The sequence below is a fragment of the Dipodomys spectabilis genome, unplaced genomic scaffold, assembly GCF_019054845.1.
Source record: "Dipodomys spectabilis isolate Male_0828 unplaced genomic scaffold, ASM1905484v1 ptg000019l, whole genome shotgun sequence".
Lineage (NCBI taxonomy): Eukaryota > Metazoa > Chordata > Mammalia > Rodentia > Heteromyidae > Dipodomys > Dipodomys spectabilis.
In genome coordinates, this window is record NW_024870696.1 from 14,979,607 (window position 1) to 15,003,167 (window position 23,561).

The 23,561-nt window shown below is 38.1% G+C and overlaps 1 protein-coding gene across 1 annotated transcript in view; it reads right to left on the minus strand.

The window, feature by feature from the left end:
* The window catches only part of Axdnd1 (axonemal dynein light chain domain containing 1), a gene marked incomplete at its 3' end in the record, with an annotated part of 62,593 nt that overhangs the window by 6,049 nt on the left and 32,983 nt on the right, over window positions 1–23,561 (minus strand). The window contains exons 15-21 of the mRNA XM_042674636.1: window positions 22,937–23,171; window positions 16,323–16,521; window positions 12,233–12,326; window positions 10,099–10,307; window positions 8,649–8,745; window positions 4,395–4,505; window positions 1,286–1,402 (exon numbers count right to left, since the gene is read on the minus strand). Of these exons, the coding sequence (XP_042530570.1) occupies window positions 1,286–1,402; window positions 4,395–4,505; window positions 8,649–8,745; window positions 10,099–10,307; window positions 12,233–12,326; window positions 16,323–16,521; window positions 22,937–23,171 (1,062 nt within the window). The remainder of the gene's footprint in view (window positions 1–1,285; window positions 1,403–4,394; window positions 4,506–8,648; window positions 8,746–10,098; window positions 10,308–12,232; window positions 12,327–16,322; window positions 16,522–22,936; window positions 23,172–23,561) is intronic.

The window sequence follows — 23,561 nt, forward strand, 5'->3', positions numbered from 1 at the left end:
ATCACGGTTCAAAGCCAGCCCGGGTAGAAAAGTCCGTGAGACTCTTATCTCCAATAAAACCACTAGAAAACCAGAAGTGTTGCTGTGGCTTAAGCGGTAGAGCACTCGCCTTGAGCTGAAGAACACAGGGACAGCACCCAGGCCCAGAGTTCAAGCCCCACAACCGACAAAAAAAAAGCTCTGGCCATGTGACTCAAGTGGTAGAATACCTCCTTAGCAAGCATGAAACCCTGAGTTCAAACCCCAGTACTAACACCACCTCAAAAAAAAAAAAAAAAGATGAAAGGAAAGGAAATAATCATCATCATCATTATTGCATCTTGATTTTTTTTTTTATTGTGAAAATACTGTACAGAGGGGTTACAATTACATGAGCAAGATAATGAGTATATTTCTTATCAAGCATTGTAGCCTCCTCCTTTGTTTCCCCTTCCCATCCTCCCCCCACACCCCCACCCAATCCTCCTCCTCCCCCACCAAAGTTGTAAAGTTCGTTTTCGACATAACAACTTGTACATCTCATTGTTGCAATGGGTCCACCTGTATCCCTATTTAAACGATTTGTTTTTTCCCTTCCCCTCCACAAATTATACCGACATCAAATACAGTGAAAGCAGGGGTTATACTGTGTTGGGGGGAGGGGGCATACAAAGCAACAAAGAAATAATCTTATAAATGTGTTAGAAATAATCAAGTGAAAGAAAAAAAACATTTGAATACATATCTTAGGGTTCATTTCCCTAACATCAACTTATCTGACCTTTTCTGCTTGATGTATCTTGATTTTTGTCTTTGTCTGGGACCTGGCTATGCTGCCATGGACTCAGATGATTTTCCTTCTTCACATCCATAAAATAATTTTACTTCTTTTATTCAGTGAAAAAGATAAAATTTATTAGGAAAGAGATACACATTTTTTTTTGTCAGTTGTGGGGCCTGAACTCTGGGCCTGGGCACTGGCCCTCAGCTCTTCAGCTCAAGGCCAGTACTCTACCACTTGAGCCACAGCACTACTTCTGGCTTTTTCTGCTTATGTGGTGCTGAGGAATCAAACCCAGGGCCTCATGCATGCAAGGCAAGCACTCTACCACTGAGCCATCTTCCCAGTCCAGAAATACACTTTTAATACACAGAAAGCAAGTTGTCTCTAGAGTAAAAATGATACCTATTTTTTATAATGTTTATTCATTCTTTATTGTGGTAAGAAACACCTTTATTGTATTAGTCACTAAGAAGACACTGTATATACTCCCATGTAGTCATTATATGAATGATACAATCTTACCTCTGCTACTTTCTCTATTGTCTCTTCCTTTTGAGGTTCCTCACCCATTTGGTTTCCTTCTTCATCCTCTTTGAAAAGATCCTCTAGTTCAGATTCTGTAAACTGTTTTATAACTTCCTGTGCAACATGACAATATTATGATTAGTTTCATGTATATAAATATTAGCAGTTATTTATTCAGATATTAAATGAGCAGTTGAGTACTGTGCTAGTAAAAATAATAACACAAAGGTTGGTAAGAACAGTCCCTGCTTTTAAGGAGCTTACAGGTTTGTAGACAGTACAATGCTATGGATATAGTCAAAGAGAAAAAGCACCAAATCTATATGATAGACACAGTGAAAGAAGAAGTTGGGTCATGATAGTTCACTGGGTTCTTACAGAGAGTAGAAAGAAAGGAGGATTCATGCAGAGGATGTAGTGTGTATATGATGAGTGGATCTGAGAACAAGAGTAGTCCAACAGGAGAAATCTTTAACCTCAAAGGTCTAGAAGCACAATCCTGGTGGAAAGCTGGATTGACATGCCAGAGCAATTGGATTTTACCCTAAGACAATTAAGCAAATTGATCTGCTTTGCATTTTAAGGCAACCGCTCTAACAACAGGAAATCCAATTAGGGAAAGGAAAGAAGGGAAGAGAAAATACAAAGAAGGAAAGAGAGAATGAAGAGAAGACAAAGTCATAGGGAAGGAATGAGTAGCATGGTGGTTGTGGGAGGGAAGGAGAGAATTCAAGAGTGATTCAAGACATGCATGACATAGTGACTGATGAGAGGAACAGGGATGGTGAAGGGAAGCGCTCATCTCTGCTGTTTTGAGATAGGATCCCACTATGTAGCCCAGGCTGGCTTCAAACTCTCGATCTTCCTGCTTCCATGTCCTAAGTCCTGGGATGATGGTACCATCATCCCAATATCAAAATGCACATCTTGCTAGGCACCAGTGGCTCATGTCTATAATCCTAGCTATTCAGAAGGCTAAAATCTGAGGATCAAAGTTCAAAGCCAGCCCAGGCAGGAAGGTCCAAAAGACTCTTATCTCCTATTAACCAGCAAAAAGCCGGAAGTAGAGGTATGGCTCAAGTGGTAGAATACCAGTCTTGAAGGGAATAAAAAGCTAAGCAAGAGTAAGAGGTTGTGAATTCAAACCTCAGTTCTAGCATACACACACGCACACACACACACATACACACACATACAATACATCTTTAGTGACACACGATTTATGGTTTAGGCCACAAGACATATGCTGATGTCATTTACAGAAATGCTGAACAACTTGAATAAGCAAATTTGGGGAGAGAGCTGAACTCAGGTTAGATTGTGTGTATTTGAGGTATCACTTAAGTGTCCAATTATAAATATCCAGTAAACTGTGGGAAATATATGGAGTCTAGGAGAGATGAGGGCTAGAGATCAAGATTTGACAGTAAAGCCAATACAGTAAATCACATATACAAATTGAATTTAGAATGGTATAAGGACAAGAATTTAGGATGGGAAGCTGGATATATACAGTAGTAAAGAAGATAAAGGAGTCTACAAAGAGCCTCAGAAAACAGCCTCACAAGCATAAGAGGCCACTAGTAGAGTGGAATGAAAAAAAGGAAAGGAAGAGGAGCTTATTCAAGTTTGACTAACCAATGTCCATGTACATTAGAGTGAGGTAAAAATGCCAAAGGAAAAAAAGACCTTAAAAGTGGACAAAGAGTGGAGATAGATTAACTACAAAGGGACTGACAACAGAAGCCTCAATTGTCAGTTGTACAATTATAAACTAAAGAAAACAATAGAAATAATATTGTCAGTGTGCTGAGAAGAGATAATGCCATTATAGAGCTAAGTGTGTACCCAACAAAACATTTAAGAATGAAAGAAAGATATTTTCAGACCGAATTTGAGTAAGTCTTCACTAAACAAAACACTAAAGGTAAGGCAGGAGAAAAGTATCCCCAGGTAGAATGGTTGAGATACCTGAAGGAAGAATGAAGAAATTAAAATCATTTAACCATTGAATCAAGCTCACTGACAAGTTTTACTTTAAGGTAAATCACGACAAGCATTCCTACTAAAGTCAGAAATAAAAGGATACTTGCTATCATCATTGTTATTTAACATTGGACTGGAAGTCATTAGAATACTATTGGACAAGAAAAAGCAATTAAATTATCAGAATAAGAAAAACATAAAATTGTTTCTAATTACAGATGATTTGATTCTAGGTTATCTCAAAGAATTAGTTGCAAAAGATAATTTAGTAAATCTACAGCATATGAAAATAAAATACAAAAAAATGAACAAATATATAGAAACCGTTAACCATTTAAAAATATAATGAAAGATATTTTACTTAAAACAGCAAGAAACAGACAGGCATGGTGGGTTACACCTGTACTCTCAGCTACTCAGTAAGTACAGACTGAGAGAATTGCAGTTCAAGGCCAGCCCATGCGAAAAGCAAGACCCCCCCCTCTCATGTAATAAGCCATGTTTAGTGGTTTCAATTTAGGGTCTCACTTTGCTTACTTCATTTGTTTGTCTCACTTTGTTCAATTTGCTTACTGGGGTGGTGTTCTACCATTTGAATCAGACCTCCAGTCTAGCTCTTTTCTGGTTATTGTCTGAGATGGAATCTCGGCTGTTTTAAACGAGGTCTTCTGGATCTTAGCCTCCTGAATGCTAGAATTGAAGCTGTGAGACAGTAGTGTGCAGCTACACCAATACACTTGATCAGTCAGAATACTGATTGGAAAAAGTTGCTGAGACTTATCTATTGAAATGCAGGAAGGATTTGAAGGCCTTTTCTTTTTCTTTTTCTTTTTTCTTTTTTTGCTGGTCCTGGGGCTTGACCTGGTCCTGGGCACTGTCCCTGAGCTTCTTTTGTTCAAGACTGGCGCTCTACCACTTGAACCACAGTGCCACTCCCAGCCTTTTCTGAGTAGTTTATTGGAGTTGAATAGTATCACAGACTTTCCTGCCCAGGTTGGCTCTAAACCATGATCCTCAGATCTCAGCTTTCTGATTAGCTAGGATTACAGGCATGAGCCACCAGTGCCCAGCTACCATTCATTTTCTTATAAACCAAATAATGTGAACATGTGGTATATACCTCTTCTCCAAGTAGTTGAACAATTTCTTCATATGTCAATAATCTTACATTTTTGCCTTTGATATCAGAGAGGAGGTAAGTACATGTGCTGATCCACTCAAAACATTCTCTCTGAGAAAGGATAAAAGATGATTACTATGTGTGTGTGGGGGGGGGGGGGGAATCAGACTATACCAACTTACTCACTTACTCAATCCTATGGAGGAGACTTCCACAGCCTCTTCTGAGAGACTAGGTCCCTTAGTCAGTATAGAACCCAATATTCTATTTGCTCTCACCACTCCCTGATGCTTTCGGGGGTCACCTGAGGCTTGCATACTTGCAGCTCATGGGAACATAAACTCTGCCCAGCCCATAGGTTCCAGAGACACAGCCAGCAGCAGCTCCCAGATTACAATACTTCTGAAGCAAAGATCACCCAAAAGTGGACAACAAACCTTGTACAAGACTAGTTTACAAAAAAAAAATTTAAATAGGCCAAAAATTTCAATGTAAAGCCTGAAACTTTGAAACTATTAGAGAAAAACATACAGAAGACCACTGACAATAGAAGCATAGGTAATACTTGTCTGAATGGAATTCCAACTGCTTGGGAAAGAAGAACAAGAATTAACAAATGGCATTATATCAAATGTAAAAGTTTCTGCACAGCAAAGGAAACAATTAACAGAATCAAGGGACAAAATCTACAGAATAGGAGATGATCTTCCTCAGTTATTCATTACCAAGTGGAACAGGTGAAATATACTATTCATAACTAGGCACAGCAGCAAGGATCCTTGGAACCAAGTCCTCCTAAAAGTTGGTCTTCTGCTTTTGATCAGAGATCAGTATGTGATATCAGACTGGATCAAATATACAAGGATCACTGCCTTGTGGTCTTGAGAAACTACATAATCCCATATCTTCTTGAAAAATCATTGTTTTTAAAGAATTATTTTATCTAGAATGTTTTGTTGGCAAAGTGGAGTAATAGTGATCAAACTCCCAAAATTTGTTTGAGGTCTCCTGTGTCAGAACCCTGTCCAGAATCAGGCAAATCTTTTTTACTGGAAGGGAGCCAAGAAACATTAGATTGTAGAAACCTATCTCTAATGTCTTCTTCATTTCCACCTGGAAAGTTTGCAAAATGTACTTCAAGCCCTGGAACATGGTGTCTCTTAACATTGATGTAATCCACATTAGACAAAGTTGCTCTGGAAAACAGCTTCCACTCTACAGCATAGGAGATAAAACTATAGAACTTCTGGGGAAAAAATGTAAGGGGACAATCTTTGTGATATGTATACAAAGATTTTTCTTGGATGCTGTATCAAAAGCAAGCTCCAGGCTGGGAATGTGGCTTAGTGGTAGAGTGCTTTCCTATCATGCATAAAGCCTTGGGTTTGATTCCTCAGTACCAAATACACAGAAAAAGCTGGAAGTGGCACTGTGGCTCAAGTGGTAGAGTGCTAGCCTTGAACAAAAGAAGCTCAAGGACAGTGCCTCAGGATTGGCACAGAAAAAGAAAAAAAAAAAGCAAGATCCATAATGACAGAGAGAGAGAAAAAAAAAGAAGGCTAAATTTCACTAAATTTAGAACTACCTATTAAGGGAGATATATAAATACAATAGAAGTATACTATATACATCAGGAAAAGCATAATAAAACCCATTAAAATTGGTTTTCAAAAAGGGAAGTGAGAGAAAGTGTATATTATCAAAGTACCATATATCAATTCATGAAAGTATCATGAAGCATTCAAGTAATATGTGTAAATTTAAAAAATACTCCTCAAATTAAGAACTGCCTAGCTTTCACAGTCACTATTAAGAAAATAAAAAATCACAGACTAGGAGAAAGTGTTTTTAAACATATGTATGTGACAAAAGTCAGATATATTTAGAATATATTATCATATATTCAGAATTTATTATATATTCAGAATTTTTTAAAAAACCACTCCTGAGCTAGGTGCCAGTGGCTCACATCTATAATCCTAGTTATTCAGAAGGCTGAGATCTGAGGATTGTTGTTCAAAGCCAGCCCACGGAGTAAGTTTGTGAGACTCTCGTATTTTCTGTCTTTAATTAACCACCAGAAAACCAGAAGTGGTGCTGTGGCTTAAAGTGACAGAGCACTAGCCTTAAGCAAAAGAGCTCAGGGACAGCACCCAGTCCCTGAGTTCAAGCCCCACAACTGACAAAAAAAAAAAAAAACTCCAGAAAATCAATAATAAATAAAGATGTTAATAATATTTAATGAGCCAAAGATTTGAACAGCCATTTCACCAAAGAAGATACATGAAATCAAGCCTGTAATCCTAGCTATTTGAGAGGCAGAGTTGGGAGAATCACATTTAGAGGCCAAAAAAAAAGTTCACAAGATACCATCTCAATAATTAAAAAAAACAAAACCACAGTGGGTACGGTGACATGCCCATATCTTCTCAGCTAAGCAAAAAGCATAAACAGGAAGATCAATTTCTTTTTCTTTTTTCTTTTTGGTCGGTTGTGGGGCTTGAACTCTTGGCTTGGGCGCTGTCCCTGTGCTCTTCAGCTCAAGCTGAGCTAGCGCTCTACCACTTGAGCCACAGCACCACTTCCGGTTTTCTGAGTGGTTTATTGGAGATAGGAGTCTTACAGACTTTCCTGCCCAGGCTGGCTTTGAACCAAGACCCTCAGATCTCAGCCTCCTGAGTAGCTAGGATTACAGGTGTAAGCCACCAGCACCTGGCCATCGGAAGATCAATTTCTAAGCTGGCTTAGGCATATAAATGAGACTTTATGAAAACAAGAATGGTGGGGAGAGTGGTTCCAGTTGTAGAGTGCCTGCTAGCAAGCATAAAGCCCTGAGTTCAAACCCTAGTACAACAAAAAAGCATAATCAAAGATGTTTGGCACTATTAGTCATTAAGGAATGCAACTTAAAACCACAATAACATATTACTACCCACCTTTTAGAATGCTTGCAATTTAAAACACTGGGCACATCAAGTATGAGTTCAAATGTGAACTCACACTTATTTACTGTTAGCAGGAATGCAAAAATGGTTTAGACACTTTAGAAAATGTACACACTCCATTCTTAGCTATTACCCAAGAGACATGCAAATATAAATGTTTCTTCCAAGAAACATTTGGTGTACAAAAATGTACACCAAATCTTTGCTTATAATAATAAAAACCTGGAAACAATTCAAATACCCATTAATGGAGGATTTATAAGTAAACTATGTGCATCTGTATTAAAAAAAATTCTGTTATGGTTTGGATATCAAGTGCCTTCCCCTTAAAAAACAGGCTTATCTTGGGCTGGGAAGGTAGCTCAGTGGTAGAGTATTTGCCTTGCATGCATGAGGCCCTGGGTTCGATTCCTCATTACCATGTAAGCAGAAAAAGCCGGAATTGGCACTATGGCTCAAGTGGTAGACCACTAACCTTGAGCTGAAGAGCTGAGAGCTGAAGGACAGCACCCAGGCCCAGAGTTCAGGCCCCACAACTGACAAAAAAAGAAAAGCTTATCTGTTGAAAGTTTGCCCTTCCCCGCCCCCCAACTGGGTACATTGAAAGGTGATTGGATAATAAGGGTGTCAACTTCATCCATGAACTCATTCACTGATGTGTTCATAATGAATGGGTTGGGTATAAGCGGGTGGGACCTACTCCCTATATCATCCTGGCCCCTTCCTGTCTGTCTTCTTTATTTCTAGGCTGCCATAAAGTAAGCAATTCTGTTCTTTTACACCCTCTCCACCGTGATACTCTATCCTCACATCAATGGAGTTGGCTGACTATAGCCTGAAACATCTTAAAACATGAACCAAAGTAAGTCCTTTCCTTTTATAGTTTGTTTTCTTGGGCAACCTGTCACAGCAATGAAAGAGACTCACACAACATAAAACAAGTTCATTACTTTTTGATAAAAGCACAATGCATGTGATTTTCAATTATGCTTAATCAAAAAATTTAGACCAGAAGAATATATTCTATGATTTCAGCTTTAGAAATTCTAGAAAATAAAAAGGAATCTGGCTAGAAAGGGGGTCAGATATTGCCTGGGGACAAGACAAAGCTGAAAGAATTTACAACCTATCCAGACTTTTGGTGTGTTGGATATATTCCCCATTTTTATTTTTAGTCATTACTTTTGTAGGTATGTGTATATTTTGGGACTCATAAAATGGTATACCCAAAACATGTGCAGTTTGTTTTAAATAAACCAAACCTTGAAATACTGCTTAAAAAAAATTAAGGTAAAGAAAGAGCTCTTACCTTTAACTTTTCCAGTTCTTGACGTTCCTTAGAGGCATCTTTTTCTAAGTGAGCTGCTTTACTCAGAGTGATTGCTGTTACCATCACGTTGCAACAACTGTGAAAGAAGGAAGAAGGAAGGAAAGAAGGAAGGAAGGAAGGAAAGAAAAAAGAGAAAGAAAGAGAGAGAAAGAGAAATTAAGAAAGAAAGAAGGAAGGAAGGAAGGAAGGAGAGAGGCAGGGAAAGAAAGAGACAGAAAGAAATACAGAGAAAATAAAAAAACACATAGACTCAGTACTATGGTCTGTATATGTGCCCACCCCAACAAAGCACATATATTAAAGGTTTGGTTCCCTAAGATGACACACCAGTGGGATGTGGTGAAATCTTTAAGAGGTGGAGTCTTGTAGAAATCACTAGTCATGACAACGAGCCCTTGAAGAGGATGTGGGAACCCAGTCTTTTTGATTCTTCCCCTTTTCCTGACTTCTGGAGTCCTTCCACTTTGCACTCCTATAATGATGTGCTGCCTAGCGACAGGCTTGAAACACTGAAGTCAATCAATCATGGACTGAAACCTCCAAAACCTACACAAACCTTTTCTCTTTCTAAGTTAACTATCTTGGCTGGGAAAGTGGCTCAATGGTAGAGTGCTTGCCTTGCATGCATGAGGCCCTGGGTTTGATTCCTCAGCACCACATAAGCAGAAAAAGCCACAAGTGGCTCTGTGGCTCAAGTGATAGAGCACTAGCCTTGAGCTGAAGAGCTGAAGGACAGGGCCCAGGCCTGGCGTTCAGGCCCCATGACTGACAAAAACAAAGTTAACTATCTTAGGTATAGAGTAATGGGAGGCTGACTAACATTCCTAGCATGGTCTGTTTATTGTTGGTTCCTCTAAGTGTTTAAAATCCTGCCCAAATGGAAATTTACCATAACTCAGTAACTTAACAAAGGAGAATAATTTATCCCTTTCTAAAATTCTTTTTTTTCAGTCCTGGGACTTGAAATCAGGGCCTGGGCACTATCCCTAAGCTTCTTTTGCTCAAGGCTAGCACTCTACCACTTGAACCACAGTGCCACTTCCAGCTTGTTCTCTTTATGTGGTACTGAGCAATCAAACCCAGAGCTTTATGCCTGCTAGGCAAACATTCTACCACTAAGCCACATTCCTAGCACTCTAAAATTCTTCTCTTCTTTTTTCCATGCCTTTCATCCTTGACCATTAGTAAACTCAAAATCTGTGTTTATATACACATGTTTCACTATGCTAACACTGCTTCCAAAAGAATATTAAGGCTACTGGGAGAAGAGAAAGTCTCATATTCCAGTTGGGTACAGTGTTGAAGGTAGCTGAAAAACTCTACTCAGATTTCTTTCAAGGTTTTAAAGTAAATCCTATTATATTGTCTTTTTCTACCTTATGTCCATTTTATCATCAAATGGACAGCAATAAAACAACCAGAGTTTCACCTGGCCAAATAGCAGGAGTATTGGGCCAACTTTTTGGACAGTTCAATCGCATTTAGCTCTAATTCTGCAATTCCTACATCACGTTGCTTAGTACTTTCAATAATGTCCTGCTCCAACTTTGGAAGAGTGTCCGGGTCAGTTAAGTCAGGAACCATTACAATCAGCAAGTTTACCATCCACTGGACCATAACTATATGCAACGCATCCACCTGTTTAAAAATAATTACAATACAAATGACTCACTTGACATAAACAGTAAAAGCCATTAAAAATTTAAAGACAGAAAGGATCATACCTGTGTCCAACTTTCAACTATAAAATCAACTAATCATTACTAAACCAGTGTAATCCTATTTCTTTTTGCTTACTATCCTACAAACTACTCTATTCTTTAGCTTTGCCAAGATTAATTCATTAAAGCTGTACTTTCCAAGGCTGCTAGTGCTCCACAGACATTCACAAGGTTGCTATGGGATTTTTAAACTGAGGGGAATGATGATATGAGACATAGCACATCACAAACTTATCAATCATATGCATATTTTATCACCTCATACATTTCCAATCTTTTTGATATTGTGAGATAAAACCCATTACTGTGTGAAAATAAATGTTGAATGGGAATGTAGAAAGTACTATCCAATCTGATTCCTTGCTTAAAACAAACTCTGTAGAGCTCAACAAACACATGTATTCCATTAGTGAGTAATCTTGATTAAATGAAAACTGTTATTGGTCATCAGTACTATTAAAAAAAATATACTTGTCATATGGACTGCCCTGATATTTAAAGCCTGCCTATTTCCATTTTTATTAACTAAATGAGCACTAGTGTACATGTGAGATGCCCTTGAATATTATGGCATGTCTATCTGGAATCATTGGCTCTACTCCCTAACTTGCAAAATATGTAGTTTTTATTTGTATCACTTATGTATTCTTGTTACCTTAGCTAAGATGGGCTCTGGTGGCTCACATCTGTAATCCTAGCTATTCAGTAGGCTGAGATCTGAGGACTGAGGTTCAAAACCAGCCTGGGCACAGACACCCATGAGGCTCCAATTAACCAACAGAAAATTGGAAGTAGTTTTGTGGCTCAAAGTGGTAGAATGCTAGTCTTGAACAACAACAACAACAACAAAAACCGAGGGGACAGCACCTAGGCCCCAAGTTCAAGCCCCATGACTGACAAAACAAACAAAGAATCCCACAACTTTGCTCCAAAGGAAAAGCTAAATTAACATGTATATATGACAAGGGACTTCAGTCAACCATGGGCAGTTCATGGGCTGGTGGACCATTCTAAGAAAATTGTCCAGAAAAAAGTTTAGAGAAAAATTTGTTCATATAAGAGGGCAAATTGTCAGAATGTAATTGGGGTCACTTGTGCCAGCCCTTCCAAAACCAAATAAGCCAAGAAGTTTAAAAGATGTTGTTCTCGCATGTACATGGATATCTGTCATTAAAGACATTCTAGGCAAACTCATATTTTTGGCCAGAGTCTTCTAAATAAGTAGAGACAGAAATGACTATTTCTACTAGTCCATGCTTATAGAGTCAGGAGGTCTACACAATTTATTTACTTGGATGTCTTCTTTTACTCCCTCTTGTATTCTGCTTATATAATGGTGTTGTAAGCTTAAACCAAGAAATTTGTAAATCCAGATAGGCTAATTTCCTTAAGATGGAGGAATGTTCAAACTTAAGATAGGAGCTGGGCACCAGTGACTCATTCCTGTAATAACAGCTACTCAGGAGGCTGAGATCTGAGGATTGAGGTTTGAAGCCAGACTGGGCAGGAAAGTCCATGAGACTCTTCTTATCTCTAATAAACTACTCAAAAAAAAACCAATGTGGTACTGTGGCTTGAGTGGTAGAGTGCTAACTTTGAGTAAATGGAGCTCAGGGATTGTTGCCCAGGCCCAAAGTTCAAGCCCCAGGACCGACAAAAAAAAATAAAACTTGATAATTTCCTAAACTATATTTTTGACATGTTGAAAACCATTTGAGTAACTATCATAGAAGCTTCCATTTTGTTTTTCCAACTCCCTGTTTCAGTTGGCCTGCTTCATCCTTGAAGAAAACTACCAGGCAAGGCAAAGATAACTTCACCAAAGCCTTATAAGTTACATACATGGCGCCGAAGTTCAATGTTACCATTGTTAATTTCATTTCCTATCTTCAAACTCAATTGTTGAATCATATTAAATATATGATCTTGAAGTGACCTGAAGGGAAAAAAAATCAGGCAAAAAAAAAGAAAAAGATAGGTGACTTGCTTAGCATCTATTAGTAACTATCAGCTAAAAGAAAGGGTTTTATTTGGTTGGACATAATAAACTTAGGTGTTGACAGTTTTCCAAGAACTTAGGCAAAAGTCAATCCAAGACAAGCACTGATAGCTTATGCCTGTAATTCTAGCTACTCAGGAGGCTGAGATCTGAGGACTGCAGTTCAAAGCCAGTCTGAGCAGGAAAGTCCATGAGACTCTTACTTTACCTCCAATTAACCAGCAAAAAGCTGGAAGATGAGCTATGGCTCAAGTGTTAGAGCACTACCCTTGAGAAAAAAAGCTTAGCGACAGGGCCCAAGCCCTGAGTTCAAGCCCAGTACTGGCACATACGCAAACACACACATACATACGCACATACATACGCACATACACACACACACACACACACACACACAAATCAGTGCAAGCTTTATCAAAATAGCTTTCTAGGTAGGTTGTATATGTCATAATATATTTTTGGACAATATATATTTTACCCTCAATATTAGCTCTCTACTATAAAACTCATTTACAATCACTAGTAGGTCCATAGAGTTATATGAGAATATAATAATAGTGAACATTAAGTCCTCTTAATTGCTTCCAGCAGGACAATAAGAAGAGAAAGAATGCTCCATTCCCCAATGAAACTGGTTTAGTGTCTTCACCAGTTTAAATTTGTTTAAATAATTTAAATAAACTATTTGAAGCTTCTTGAAATGAGAAAGAGAGCAAAAAAGAAGTCAAAGAAACCATGCCTGCAAACATACTAAATGTACTCAAAAACAGAAACTGTTAATCAATAAAGAATTAGAGAACAGGGAAAGCAAAACAACTTAGATAAATTAGATGAAATGGTTCAATTCTTAGAGAGAGAAGGAATACTACTAAATTCATTCTATGAAGCTAGTATTAGACATTCTAAAAGCAGACAAAAATATAACAAAAAACAGAACTATAGACCAATTTCTTTCATGCACATTGAATAAAATACTTGCTAATATAATTTAAGAACTAATCATAAAGATTCTACAACACAATTAAGTAGGTTTCATTCCAAGTATTGCTGGTTCAGCATACAGAAATCAGTGAACATTATACACCATACAAACAGAACCAAGACCAAGAATCACAACTGATACAGAAAAGGCTTTTGACAACTTTCTACATTCTTTGTGCTAAAAGCTCTTTAGAAATTTAAAAGGAAGGAATATTACTTAATATAATAAAGGTATATATAGCAAACCTATAGCCAATATCATCCTAAATGGAAAAAACTGGGACAATTCATTCATAAAAGAAAAAAAGGAAAAACAAGGGTCTCTACTGTCTCTACTACTATTCAATACAGTACAAGAATTTCTAGCCACCAGCAATAAGACAAGAATAAGAAATAAAATGGATCAAGAGGGAGGGAGGAGTTGTAGTAAAAAATTCAATGCTACAAAATTAAGGAAAGTGAGGGGAAAGATGGGTTGTAAGAGTGAGAATGCTGAGAGGGGTGATATTGATCCACACGTACTGTACACATAAAGTGCTTTGTCAAATGGCAATTCCTTTGTACAACTACTTAAAAATAAAGATATACAAAGATATACAAAGCTGTGCCAGTGACTCATGCCTATAATCCTAGCTACTCAGGAATCTGAGATCTGAGGAGCACAGTGCAAAGCCAGCCTGGTCAGGAAAGTCCGTGAGACTCTTATCTCCAATTAACCACCAGAAAACAGGAAGTGGCACTGTGGCTCAAGTGGTAGAATGCTCACTTTGAGCTGAAGAGTTCAGGGACAGTGCCCAGACCCAGAATCCAAGCCCCACGACCGAGCCCCCAAAAAAGATATACAAGTCAAAAATTTTTACCTACAAAAAAATAAAACGGATCAAAATGGAGAAGTAAAACTATCTCTATTTACACATGACATTATCCTATACCTAAACACACCAAGGATTCCATCCCCAAATACTCAGAGCTAATAAAGACCTTCATCAAGAATACAAAATCAATATATAAAATCAGTAATTTTTCTGTAAACCAACAGCAAACAATGAGAGGGGAATCAGGAAAACATACTCCATTCATAGTAACTGAAAAAATAAAATAAAATACCTAGGAATAAATCTAACCAAGGACGTGGAGAGGACCTCTGTAATGAAAACAATATAAAACTGAAGAAAACACAAAAGGTGGAAATGTTCTTAGAGTGGTAAGATCAATATCACAAAAATGTCCGTACTGCCAATGACAATCTGCAAACTAACATCATATCCACAAAATCCCCAAGTTTTTCTTCACAGAGATAGAAAAGTCAATCTTAAAATTCATATAGAAACACAAACGCCTTGAACAACCAAAAAAGTTCTGGGCAACAGGGTTATCACAAGAGGGGAATGCTGGTTATCACAAGTTTTGTATCACAATACCAAACTTCAATTTATTATAAATCCATAACAGCAAAAACAGTTGGATGCTGGCACAAAAACAGACCTGAGGCCAATGGAACACAAAGTGTTTGATCCACTTTGAACTGATATTAGTATAGGGTGAAGATTAGGGGTCTAATCGCAGTCTTCTGTATGTGAATATTCAGTTTTCCCAACACCAGTTGTTGAAGAGGTTGTCTTTTCAACATATCTTTTTAGCTCCATGTCAAAAATCAGATGGCTGTAGGAGTGTGAGTTCATTTTTGGGTCTTCTAGTCTGATTCATTGGTCTTCAAGTTTGTTTTTGTGCCAGTACTAACTTGTTTTGCTTATCATGGATCTGTAGTAAAGTTTGAAGTTTAAAACTGTGAAACCTCCAGCAAATTTTTTTTTTTTTTTTGCCCAGGATTGCTTTGGTTATTTCACTATGTGACTCCATACTAATTTCTCTGGGTGTGTGTGTGTGTGTGTGTGTGTGTGTGTGTGTGTGTGTGTGTGTGTGTGTGTGTGTGTGTGTGTGTGTGTGTGTGTGTGTGTGTGTGTGTGTGTGTGTGTGTGTGTGTGTGTGTGTTTTGTCGGTCCTGGGGCTTGAACTCTGGGCCTGGACGCTGTCCCTGAGCTCTTCAGCTCAAGGCAAGCCTCTACCACTTGAGGCACAGCGCCACTTCTGGTTTTCTGAGTGGTTTATTGGAGATAAGAGTCTCACGGAGTTTCTTGTGCAGGCTTGGCTTTGAACCACGATCCTCAGATCTCAGCCTGCAGAGTAGGTAGGATTACAGGCGTGAGCTATTGACGTCCGGCTTCCATACTAATTTTATGATTGATTTCCCTATCTCTCTAAAGAATTACATCAGGATTTTGTAGACTGACTTTAGCAGTATCCTACTTCAGAATATTAAATTTGACAATCCATGAACATGGGAGGTCTTCCCACTTCCTGATGCTTTCTTCTATTTCTTTCTTCAGAGTTTTATAGGTTTCATTCTATAGGTCCTTTATCTCCTTGATTAGGTTTATTCCTATCTTATTTTGAAGATATTGCAAGCAGAATTATTCTGTTTTCCCTCTCCATCTCCTTTATTCTTGGTCTAAAAAGGCTATTGATTTTTGTGGGTTGACTTTATATCCTGCTACTTTGCCAAAGGTATTCATCACCTCTCAGGGTTTGTTAGTGAATACTTTAAAAGTCTTTAGGGGGCTGGGAAGGTGGCTCAGTGGTAGAGTGCTTGCCTTGCATGCATGATGCCCTGGGTTCGATTCCTCAGCATAAACAAAAAAAAGCCAGAAGTGGCACTGTGGCTCAAGTAGTAGAGTGCTAGCCTTGAGCTGAAAAGCTAAGGGATAGCGCCCAGGCCCAGAGTTCAAGCCCCATGACCGACCAAAAAAAAGAGTCTTTAGGTGTCCCTATGAACATAATGAAAATTAGTAAATTGTATACTTTACAAGGGTGAATTGTATAGTAAGCTAAGTATATTGCAACAAAACTCTTACAAACATTCTTTCAAAAGGAAAGAGAGCTATGGAAACTTACAGGCCAGAATCCAAAGTCATGTATTGTGGAACATTACCAATAAAGCGTAACAATGCATCCAATTGAGATTTCATTTCATTGATTTTTTCATTTATTTCCTCCCATTCTTCAAGAGGATTATCTGAAGATTCTGCCTTTTCCAGCTTGTAAAAACAGACGTCAAGAGAAGCAATCAAATTTGGAATAATTTTAGAGATACCTAGGAAGGTATTAAATTAAATATTAAATTATTAAATAGTAATTAATATGAGTATAATCTATTTAATATTAATTATTAGATATTTTAAATTATTTATGAGACTGTAATAGAAACAGATACATAAATATGCTCACAACTATAGTTTTAGCCCTTTAACTATTTAAATAAAATGAGTTTGTGTTCTAAGTTTATTTTCTCAGGTTACAATCAAATGTACTAACCCCCCAAACTATCAATTACAGTTTCCTATAACATGAATCAATTTAATAAATCACTATATGAAGGTAACAAAGGAAAACAACAACTTTCTCATGGAATGACCGAAGGAACAACTGAAATTAAACAAATCAATATTGTTTTAAAGTCATTTTTAATTTAGTAGTTTTCAGTCCTGAATAAAGTTTTGAGTATGGATCCTAATGTTGATCCACTGGACTTAATCACTGAAAGATTACAGAGAAAATACCCTATTAGTAAACTTTGATTGGCAAACAAGATTATTTAAAATGACCTGTTAATTTCACCAACTTTTAGCATTTTGAATTCTTCATTACTTTAAATCATTTGCTATCTCTTTTTTTTCTGTTCATCTTATGCTCTCATGGGCAAATATTGCCATTGTATTTAAAATGTTATCGTTGAATATTATGATTGTGTTTTCTCACTTAGTTTTATATTGAACAACAATGACAGTCAATGGATCAGGGTTATCTGCAACTTTTTACTAGGAAGCACTGTTAAAGAATACATGACAGCCAGGCACCAGTGGCTCACACTTATAATCCTAGCTACTCAGGAGGCTGAGATCTGAGAATCTCGGTTCAAAGCCAGCCTGGACAGGAAAGGCCATGGAACTCTTATCTCCAATAAACCACCTGAAAACCAGAAGTGGTGCTGTTGCTCAAGTGGTAGAGCACTGACCTTGAACTGAAGAGCTGAAGGCAGCATCAAGCCCAAAGTTCAAGCCCCGTGACAGACAAAAAAAAAAAAAAAAAAGAATACCTGACAGTAGATAAGAATGCTTTGATGGATTTCTAGGACCTCTCAAGCATTTGGGAAGACAGAGTTTTAATATCTTTCATGGCAAGTCGGGATATTAGGACATTGTTTATCCAGAGATAGAGGAAATTGAAGTGTATGAAGGACTAGAAATCCTGGTAAACAAAACAAGTTTCATTGGGCCCCTGAATCCCTGAAGAAAAATCATGGAACGCAAATAGACTAGTCTTCACCAAGTCTAAAGCCAGACTTCATTTCAACTGAGTTCCAGCTTAAATGGAGGTGATCTGCCCTCACCAGAAGAAAAAGTAAAAACTCATTCTTGTAGAAAATAGTACATCCAGAGACTCAAGTTATTTCTAGAACTTTCCATACACAATGTCCAGCATTCACTCAGAATAAAACATGTAAAAAAATGGAGTCAAAAACATGATCAAATGCAATTATTTAAAGCCATATAGGAGAACCAGATATCCAAGTATGAGATATAAACTTTGATATAAAAAGTTGAAGTCAGGACTGGGAATGTGGCTTAGTGGTAGAGTGCTTGCCTAGCATTCATGAAGCCCTGGGTTTGATTCTTCAGTACCACACACACAGAAAAAAACTGGAAGTAGCACTGTGGTTCAAGTGGTAGAGTGCTAGCCTTGAGCAAAAAAAGCTCAAGGACAGTGCCCAGGCCTAGAGTTCAAGCCCCAGGACTGGCAAAAAAAAAAAGTTGAAGTTGTTACTACCAAGGATGTGGCTTGATGATAGAGAACCTGCCCAGTGTGCTAAAAGACCCTCCATTTGAACATTAACACTGTTTTTTGGTTTTTAGTTTTAGGGTTGTTGTCTTTTTTTTTTTTGGTCAGTCATGGGGCTTGAACTCTGGGCCTGGGCACTGTCCCTCAGCTCTTCAGCTCAAGGACAGCACTCTGCCACTTGAGCCACAGTGCCACTTCTGGTTTTCTTGTGGTTTATTGGAGATAAGAATCTCATAGACTTTCCTGCCTGGCTGGCTTTGAACAGCGATCCTCAGATCTCAGCCTCCTGAGAAGCTAGGATTACAGGCATGAGGCACCACCACCCAGCCATTAACACTGTTTTTAAAAATTAAAGTTATTAACTGATAAGATAAAAAATTTCAAAGACCTAAAAATTCCAAGACTGAAAAATGCAATAACTGAAATGAAGAATTCAGTGGATGTTCAATAACAGATTAAAGTATGGAAAGAAAGTTGATGTTGCAGTAGGGTTTCTATATATGGATAAAATAACTTAGACAAAAGGAAAATAGCTGGGCACTATTGGATCATCCCAGTAATCCTTACCACCCTGAAGGCTGATCTGAAAAATCATGGTTCAAGTCCAGCATAGGCAGAAAAGTCTGAGACCCCATCTCCAATTAATTAGCAAAAAAATATTGGACTGGATGTGTAGCTCAAGTGGTAGACCACTAGCTAGGCAAGCAAGTTGAGTGAGTGCAAGGCCTTGAGGTCAGGCCCTGGTACTGGGAACAAAAAATTCTCCTAATATCTGATATATATTTATATATCTATATATCTTGTATGTAAGGTTTAGGAGCCTTAGTAAAACAAAACATTATAAATATTTGGAAACTACTTGCAAAACTAAACCTAGATCCTTATATATCACCCTGCACCAGAATCAACTCCAAATGGATCAAAGACCTCGGAGTCAAAGTAGACACTCTGAAAACATTACCGGATGGAATAGGAGAAACCCTCGGTCTCCTTGGCACAGGCCAAAATTTTCTTAATAGAGACCCAGAAACACAACATATCAAAGAAAGGTTGGACAAATGGGATTGCATGAAATTGCAGAGCTTCTGCATGGCAAAGGACATAGCTAGCAAGATCAATAGAAAGCCCACGGATTGGGAGAAGATCTTCACTAGCCATACAACGGACAAGGGTCTCATATCTAAAATATACCTGGAATTCAAAAAATTAAATCCCCCAACAACAAATCCTCAAAGAAACAACTGACCAATAAATAAGTGGGCGAAAGACTTAAAGAGAAACTTCTCTGAAGAGGAAAGAAGGATGGCCACTAGACGACACATCAAGAAATATTCAACCTCTCTAGCCATAAAAGAAATGTAAATCAAAACAACATTGCAATACCACCTCACCCAGTTAGAATGGCTATAATCAAGAACTCTAATAACAACAGATGCTGGAGGGGATGTGGACAGAAGGAAACCTTACTGCATTGTTGGGAGTGTAATCTTGTTCAACCACTTTGGAAAGTAGTATGGAGGCTCCTCAAATGACTCCACATAGAGCTCCCCTATGACCCAGCAATCCCACTTTTGGGCATTTACCCAAGTGATCACTAACAAGACCATACTAAAGCTACCAGCAAAACTATGTTTATTGCAGCATTATTTACCATAGCTAAGATATGGAACTAACCCAGATGCCCCTCACTAGATGAATGGATCAAGAAAATGTGGTATATATACACAATGGAATTCTATGCCTGCATCAGAAAGAATGACATTGCCCCATTTGTTAGGAAATGGAAAGGCTTGGAAAAAATTATATTAAGTGAAGTAAGCCAGGCCCAAAGAAACACAGGTCCCCATGGATTCCCTTATTTGCAATAACTAGTATATGTCTGGGACACGCAGAAAAGGTCAGATAAGTTGATGTTAGGGGAAATGAACCCCAAGATAAGCATTCAAATGTTTTTGCTTTCATGCGACTGTTTCTAAAATACTTATAAGATGATTTCTTTGTTGCTTTGTATGTCCCTCCCCCACGGTATAACCCCTGCATTCACTGTATTTGATGTTGATATAATTTGTGGAGGGGAAGGGAAAAAACAAATCGTGTAAATAGGGATACAAGTGGACCCATTGCAACAATGAGAGGTACAAATCGTTATGTCGAAAAACAAACTTTACAACTTTGGGGGTGGGGGGAAGGGAAGAGAAGGGGGGAGTTGGGAAAGGATGGGAAGGGGAAATAAAGGATGAGGCAATAATGCTTGATAAGAAATGCACTCATGGGCCGGGCGCTGGTGGCTCACGCCTGTAATCCTAGCTACTCAGGAGGCTGAGATCTGAGGATCGCGGTTCAAAGCCAGCCAGGACAGGAAAGACCGTGAGACTCCTATCTCCAATAAACCACCAGAAAACCGGAAGTGGCGCTGTAGCTCACGTGGTAGAGCGCTCGCCTTGAGCCGAAGAGCTGAGGGCCAGCGCCCAGGCCCAGAGTTCAAGCCCCACGACCGACAAAAAAAAAAAAAAAGAAATGTACTCATGGGCTGGGAAGGTGGCTCAGTGGTAGAGTGCTTGCCTTGTATGCATGAGGCGCTGGGTTCGATTCCTCAGCACCACATAAGCAGAAAAAAAAAGCCGGAAGTAGCGCTGTGGCTCAAGTGGTAGAGGTGAAGAGCAGAGGGCCAGTGCTCAGGCCCAGAGTTCAGGCCCTACGACTGGAACCAAAAAAAAAGAATTGTACTCATTATCTTGCCCATGTAATTGTAACCCCTCTGTATGGTATTTTCACAATTAAAAAAAAATATTTGGAAACTATAAATCATTTATGATTCATAATTCAACTCTTTTGAGAATTATGTCACGAAGTTTGTCATTTTTTTCATGTAAATCTGTGCCACTTTAAAAGTAAACTTTTAAGGCATTTATAGGTTTAATCACTAATGGACTGTTAACATCTTTTCCATTTCCATTTTTAGGTTCTTCATTGTTCAAGGCAATAATGACTTTCATCCTTGAAATTCCCTAGTTGATTTTAGTCTTTTTTTTCTATGATACCAAATCTTCTAAGTTTTTAACTATATTATCAGCACAAATTGCCACTTTATCTTTTCTAATGTTCACATTATTTTTTTATTTTATTCTATTTTTCTATTTTCCAGGATGCTAATAGTTTTTGTTTGCCATTTATGATCCTATTTTTGCCAATCCCAGGGCTTGAATGCAGGGGCACTGTTCCTCAGTTTTTTGGCTCAAGGCTACTGCTCTATCCCTTGAATCACAGCTCCACTTCTGGCTTTTTGCTGGTTAATGGGAAAGAAGAATTTCAGACTCTCTTGCCGGGCTAGCTACAAACTGCAACCTTCAAATCTCAGTTTCCTGAGTGGCTAGGATTACAGGTGTGAGCAATGGGCACTCAGCTCTACTATTGCTTTTTAATTAGTGGTTTTGCTTTTAAATGTTTCTAAGGCTATTTAATTTTGACTTTTTGTTAGGAATAATTGTTACATTTTAACCAAAAATTTCAGCATCCTTTTTCTTCTAATATATTTTCTCTTTCAGTATTTTGATGAAATGTAATGTGCTGATCTATTTCCTAATGCTGAATCACTCAAATATTTCTGGAGTCAACCCTACTTGGTTTATAGTGTTTCAATTTTTAATCTCTGCTATATTGCACTGATTTTGTTTATAATTTTGGCCCTTATAGTCATAAATGAGAGGTAGCCTATGAGTTTATTTTACACTGTTATGTTTTTATATTTACTCTAAGTTCATAAAAGTTAGAGAATTCTATATAACACCATGAATTATTTAGGAAGGTTGAAATAATGTTCTTTAAAGCTTAAATAAAATTTAGCGTTAAGCCCGATATTGGCTCTTCTCTAACTATTGGGGAGGCTGAGATCAAAAGGATCACAGTCCCAGGTCAGTCCAGACAAAACACTTCACAAGAATCCTTCTCAACAGAAAACAATGGGCATGGTGGTGTGTGTATATCATCCCAGTTATGGTGGAAAGCATAAACAGGAGGATTGTGGTCAAGGGGAGCAGAAGCAAACACTGAGATCCCATCTCAAACATAACTGAGCAAATAGGGTTGGAGATACGGCTAGAGTTGTGGAGCATTTGCCTAACAAACACTAAAGCCCCAAGTTCAAATTCTAGAACCACTAAAAAAAGAGAAAGTTGGGGCTGGGAAGGTGGCTCAGTGGTAGAGCGCTTGCCTTGCATGCCTGAGGCCTGGGTTCGATTCCTCAGTACCACATAAGCAAAAAGAAAAAAAAAGCCGGAAGTGGTGCTGTGGCTCAGTGGTAGAGCGCTAGCCTTGAGCTGAAGAGCTGAGGGACAGCGCCCAGGCCCATGACCAGACCAAAAAAAAAAAAAAAAGAAAAAGAAAAAGTTTTGTGCTCTTACCGAAAACTTATCTACTTCTACATAATCATATTGTTGTTGCCAACACATTATTAATCACGAGTCAACTGCAAATCTCAAAAATATGTAACCCCTTGTCTCCATGATTCAGCTATTCTTTTGCTTCTAAACATTCTTTTTCATTTGTGCCATGTAATAAACTCATTCATTTGCTACTTTTATTTGTACTTTTAAATATTACTTGCATTCAAAATAATCATTGTCGCAATGCTTTATAGTGTCAAGAAATCTAGTATTGTAGTTTTCTCTTACCATTGTCCCCATTTATTCTTATTTCATATTCTTTGTAGAGCTTTTTTATGTACTGCATTAGTTCCTCCATGTACTGCAGCTCTGGTGGCATCTGCCCCTCCAGACTTCTATGGCGACGAAAGATCCCAAATCCAATATCTGCCCAGTTTTCATGTAAGTGCTGAATAATCTTCAGAGTATCATATCTGCACAGTAGAGTATCCCCAGAAAACTTTGCTGATTCCTCACTCAGCATCTAGAAGGTGAAAAGGATGGAGTAACATTTTCCTTCATCATATTAATGTAAACATGATATCTATAATTAATTAAACTTATTTTCAAAAGATGTTTTTAGTTGGGGGCTAGTGATTCACGCCTATGATCCTGCTACACTGAAAGTGAAAATCTGAAGATAACTATTAAAAGCCAGTGCAGGCAGTAACGTCTGTGAGATTCTTATTTCCATTTAACCAGCAAAAAGCTGGAAGTAGAAATGTGGGTCAAGTGAATAGTACCAGTCTTAAATGAAAAATCTAAGCAAGGGTGTGAGGCCCCAGGTTTAAGCACTAATAGACACACACACACACACACACACACACACACACACACAAATTAAATTTTAAAAAAAATAGTCTTAATGGTAAAA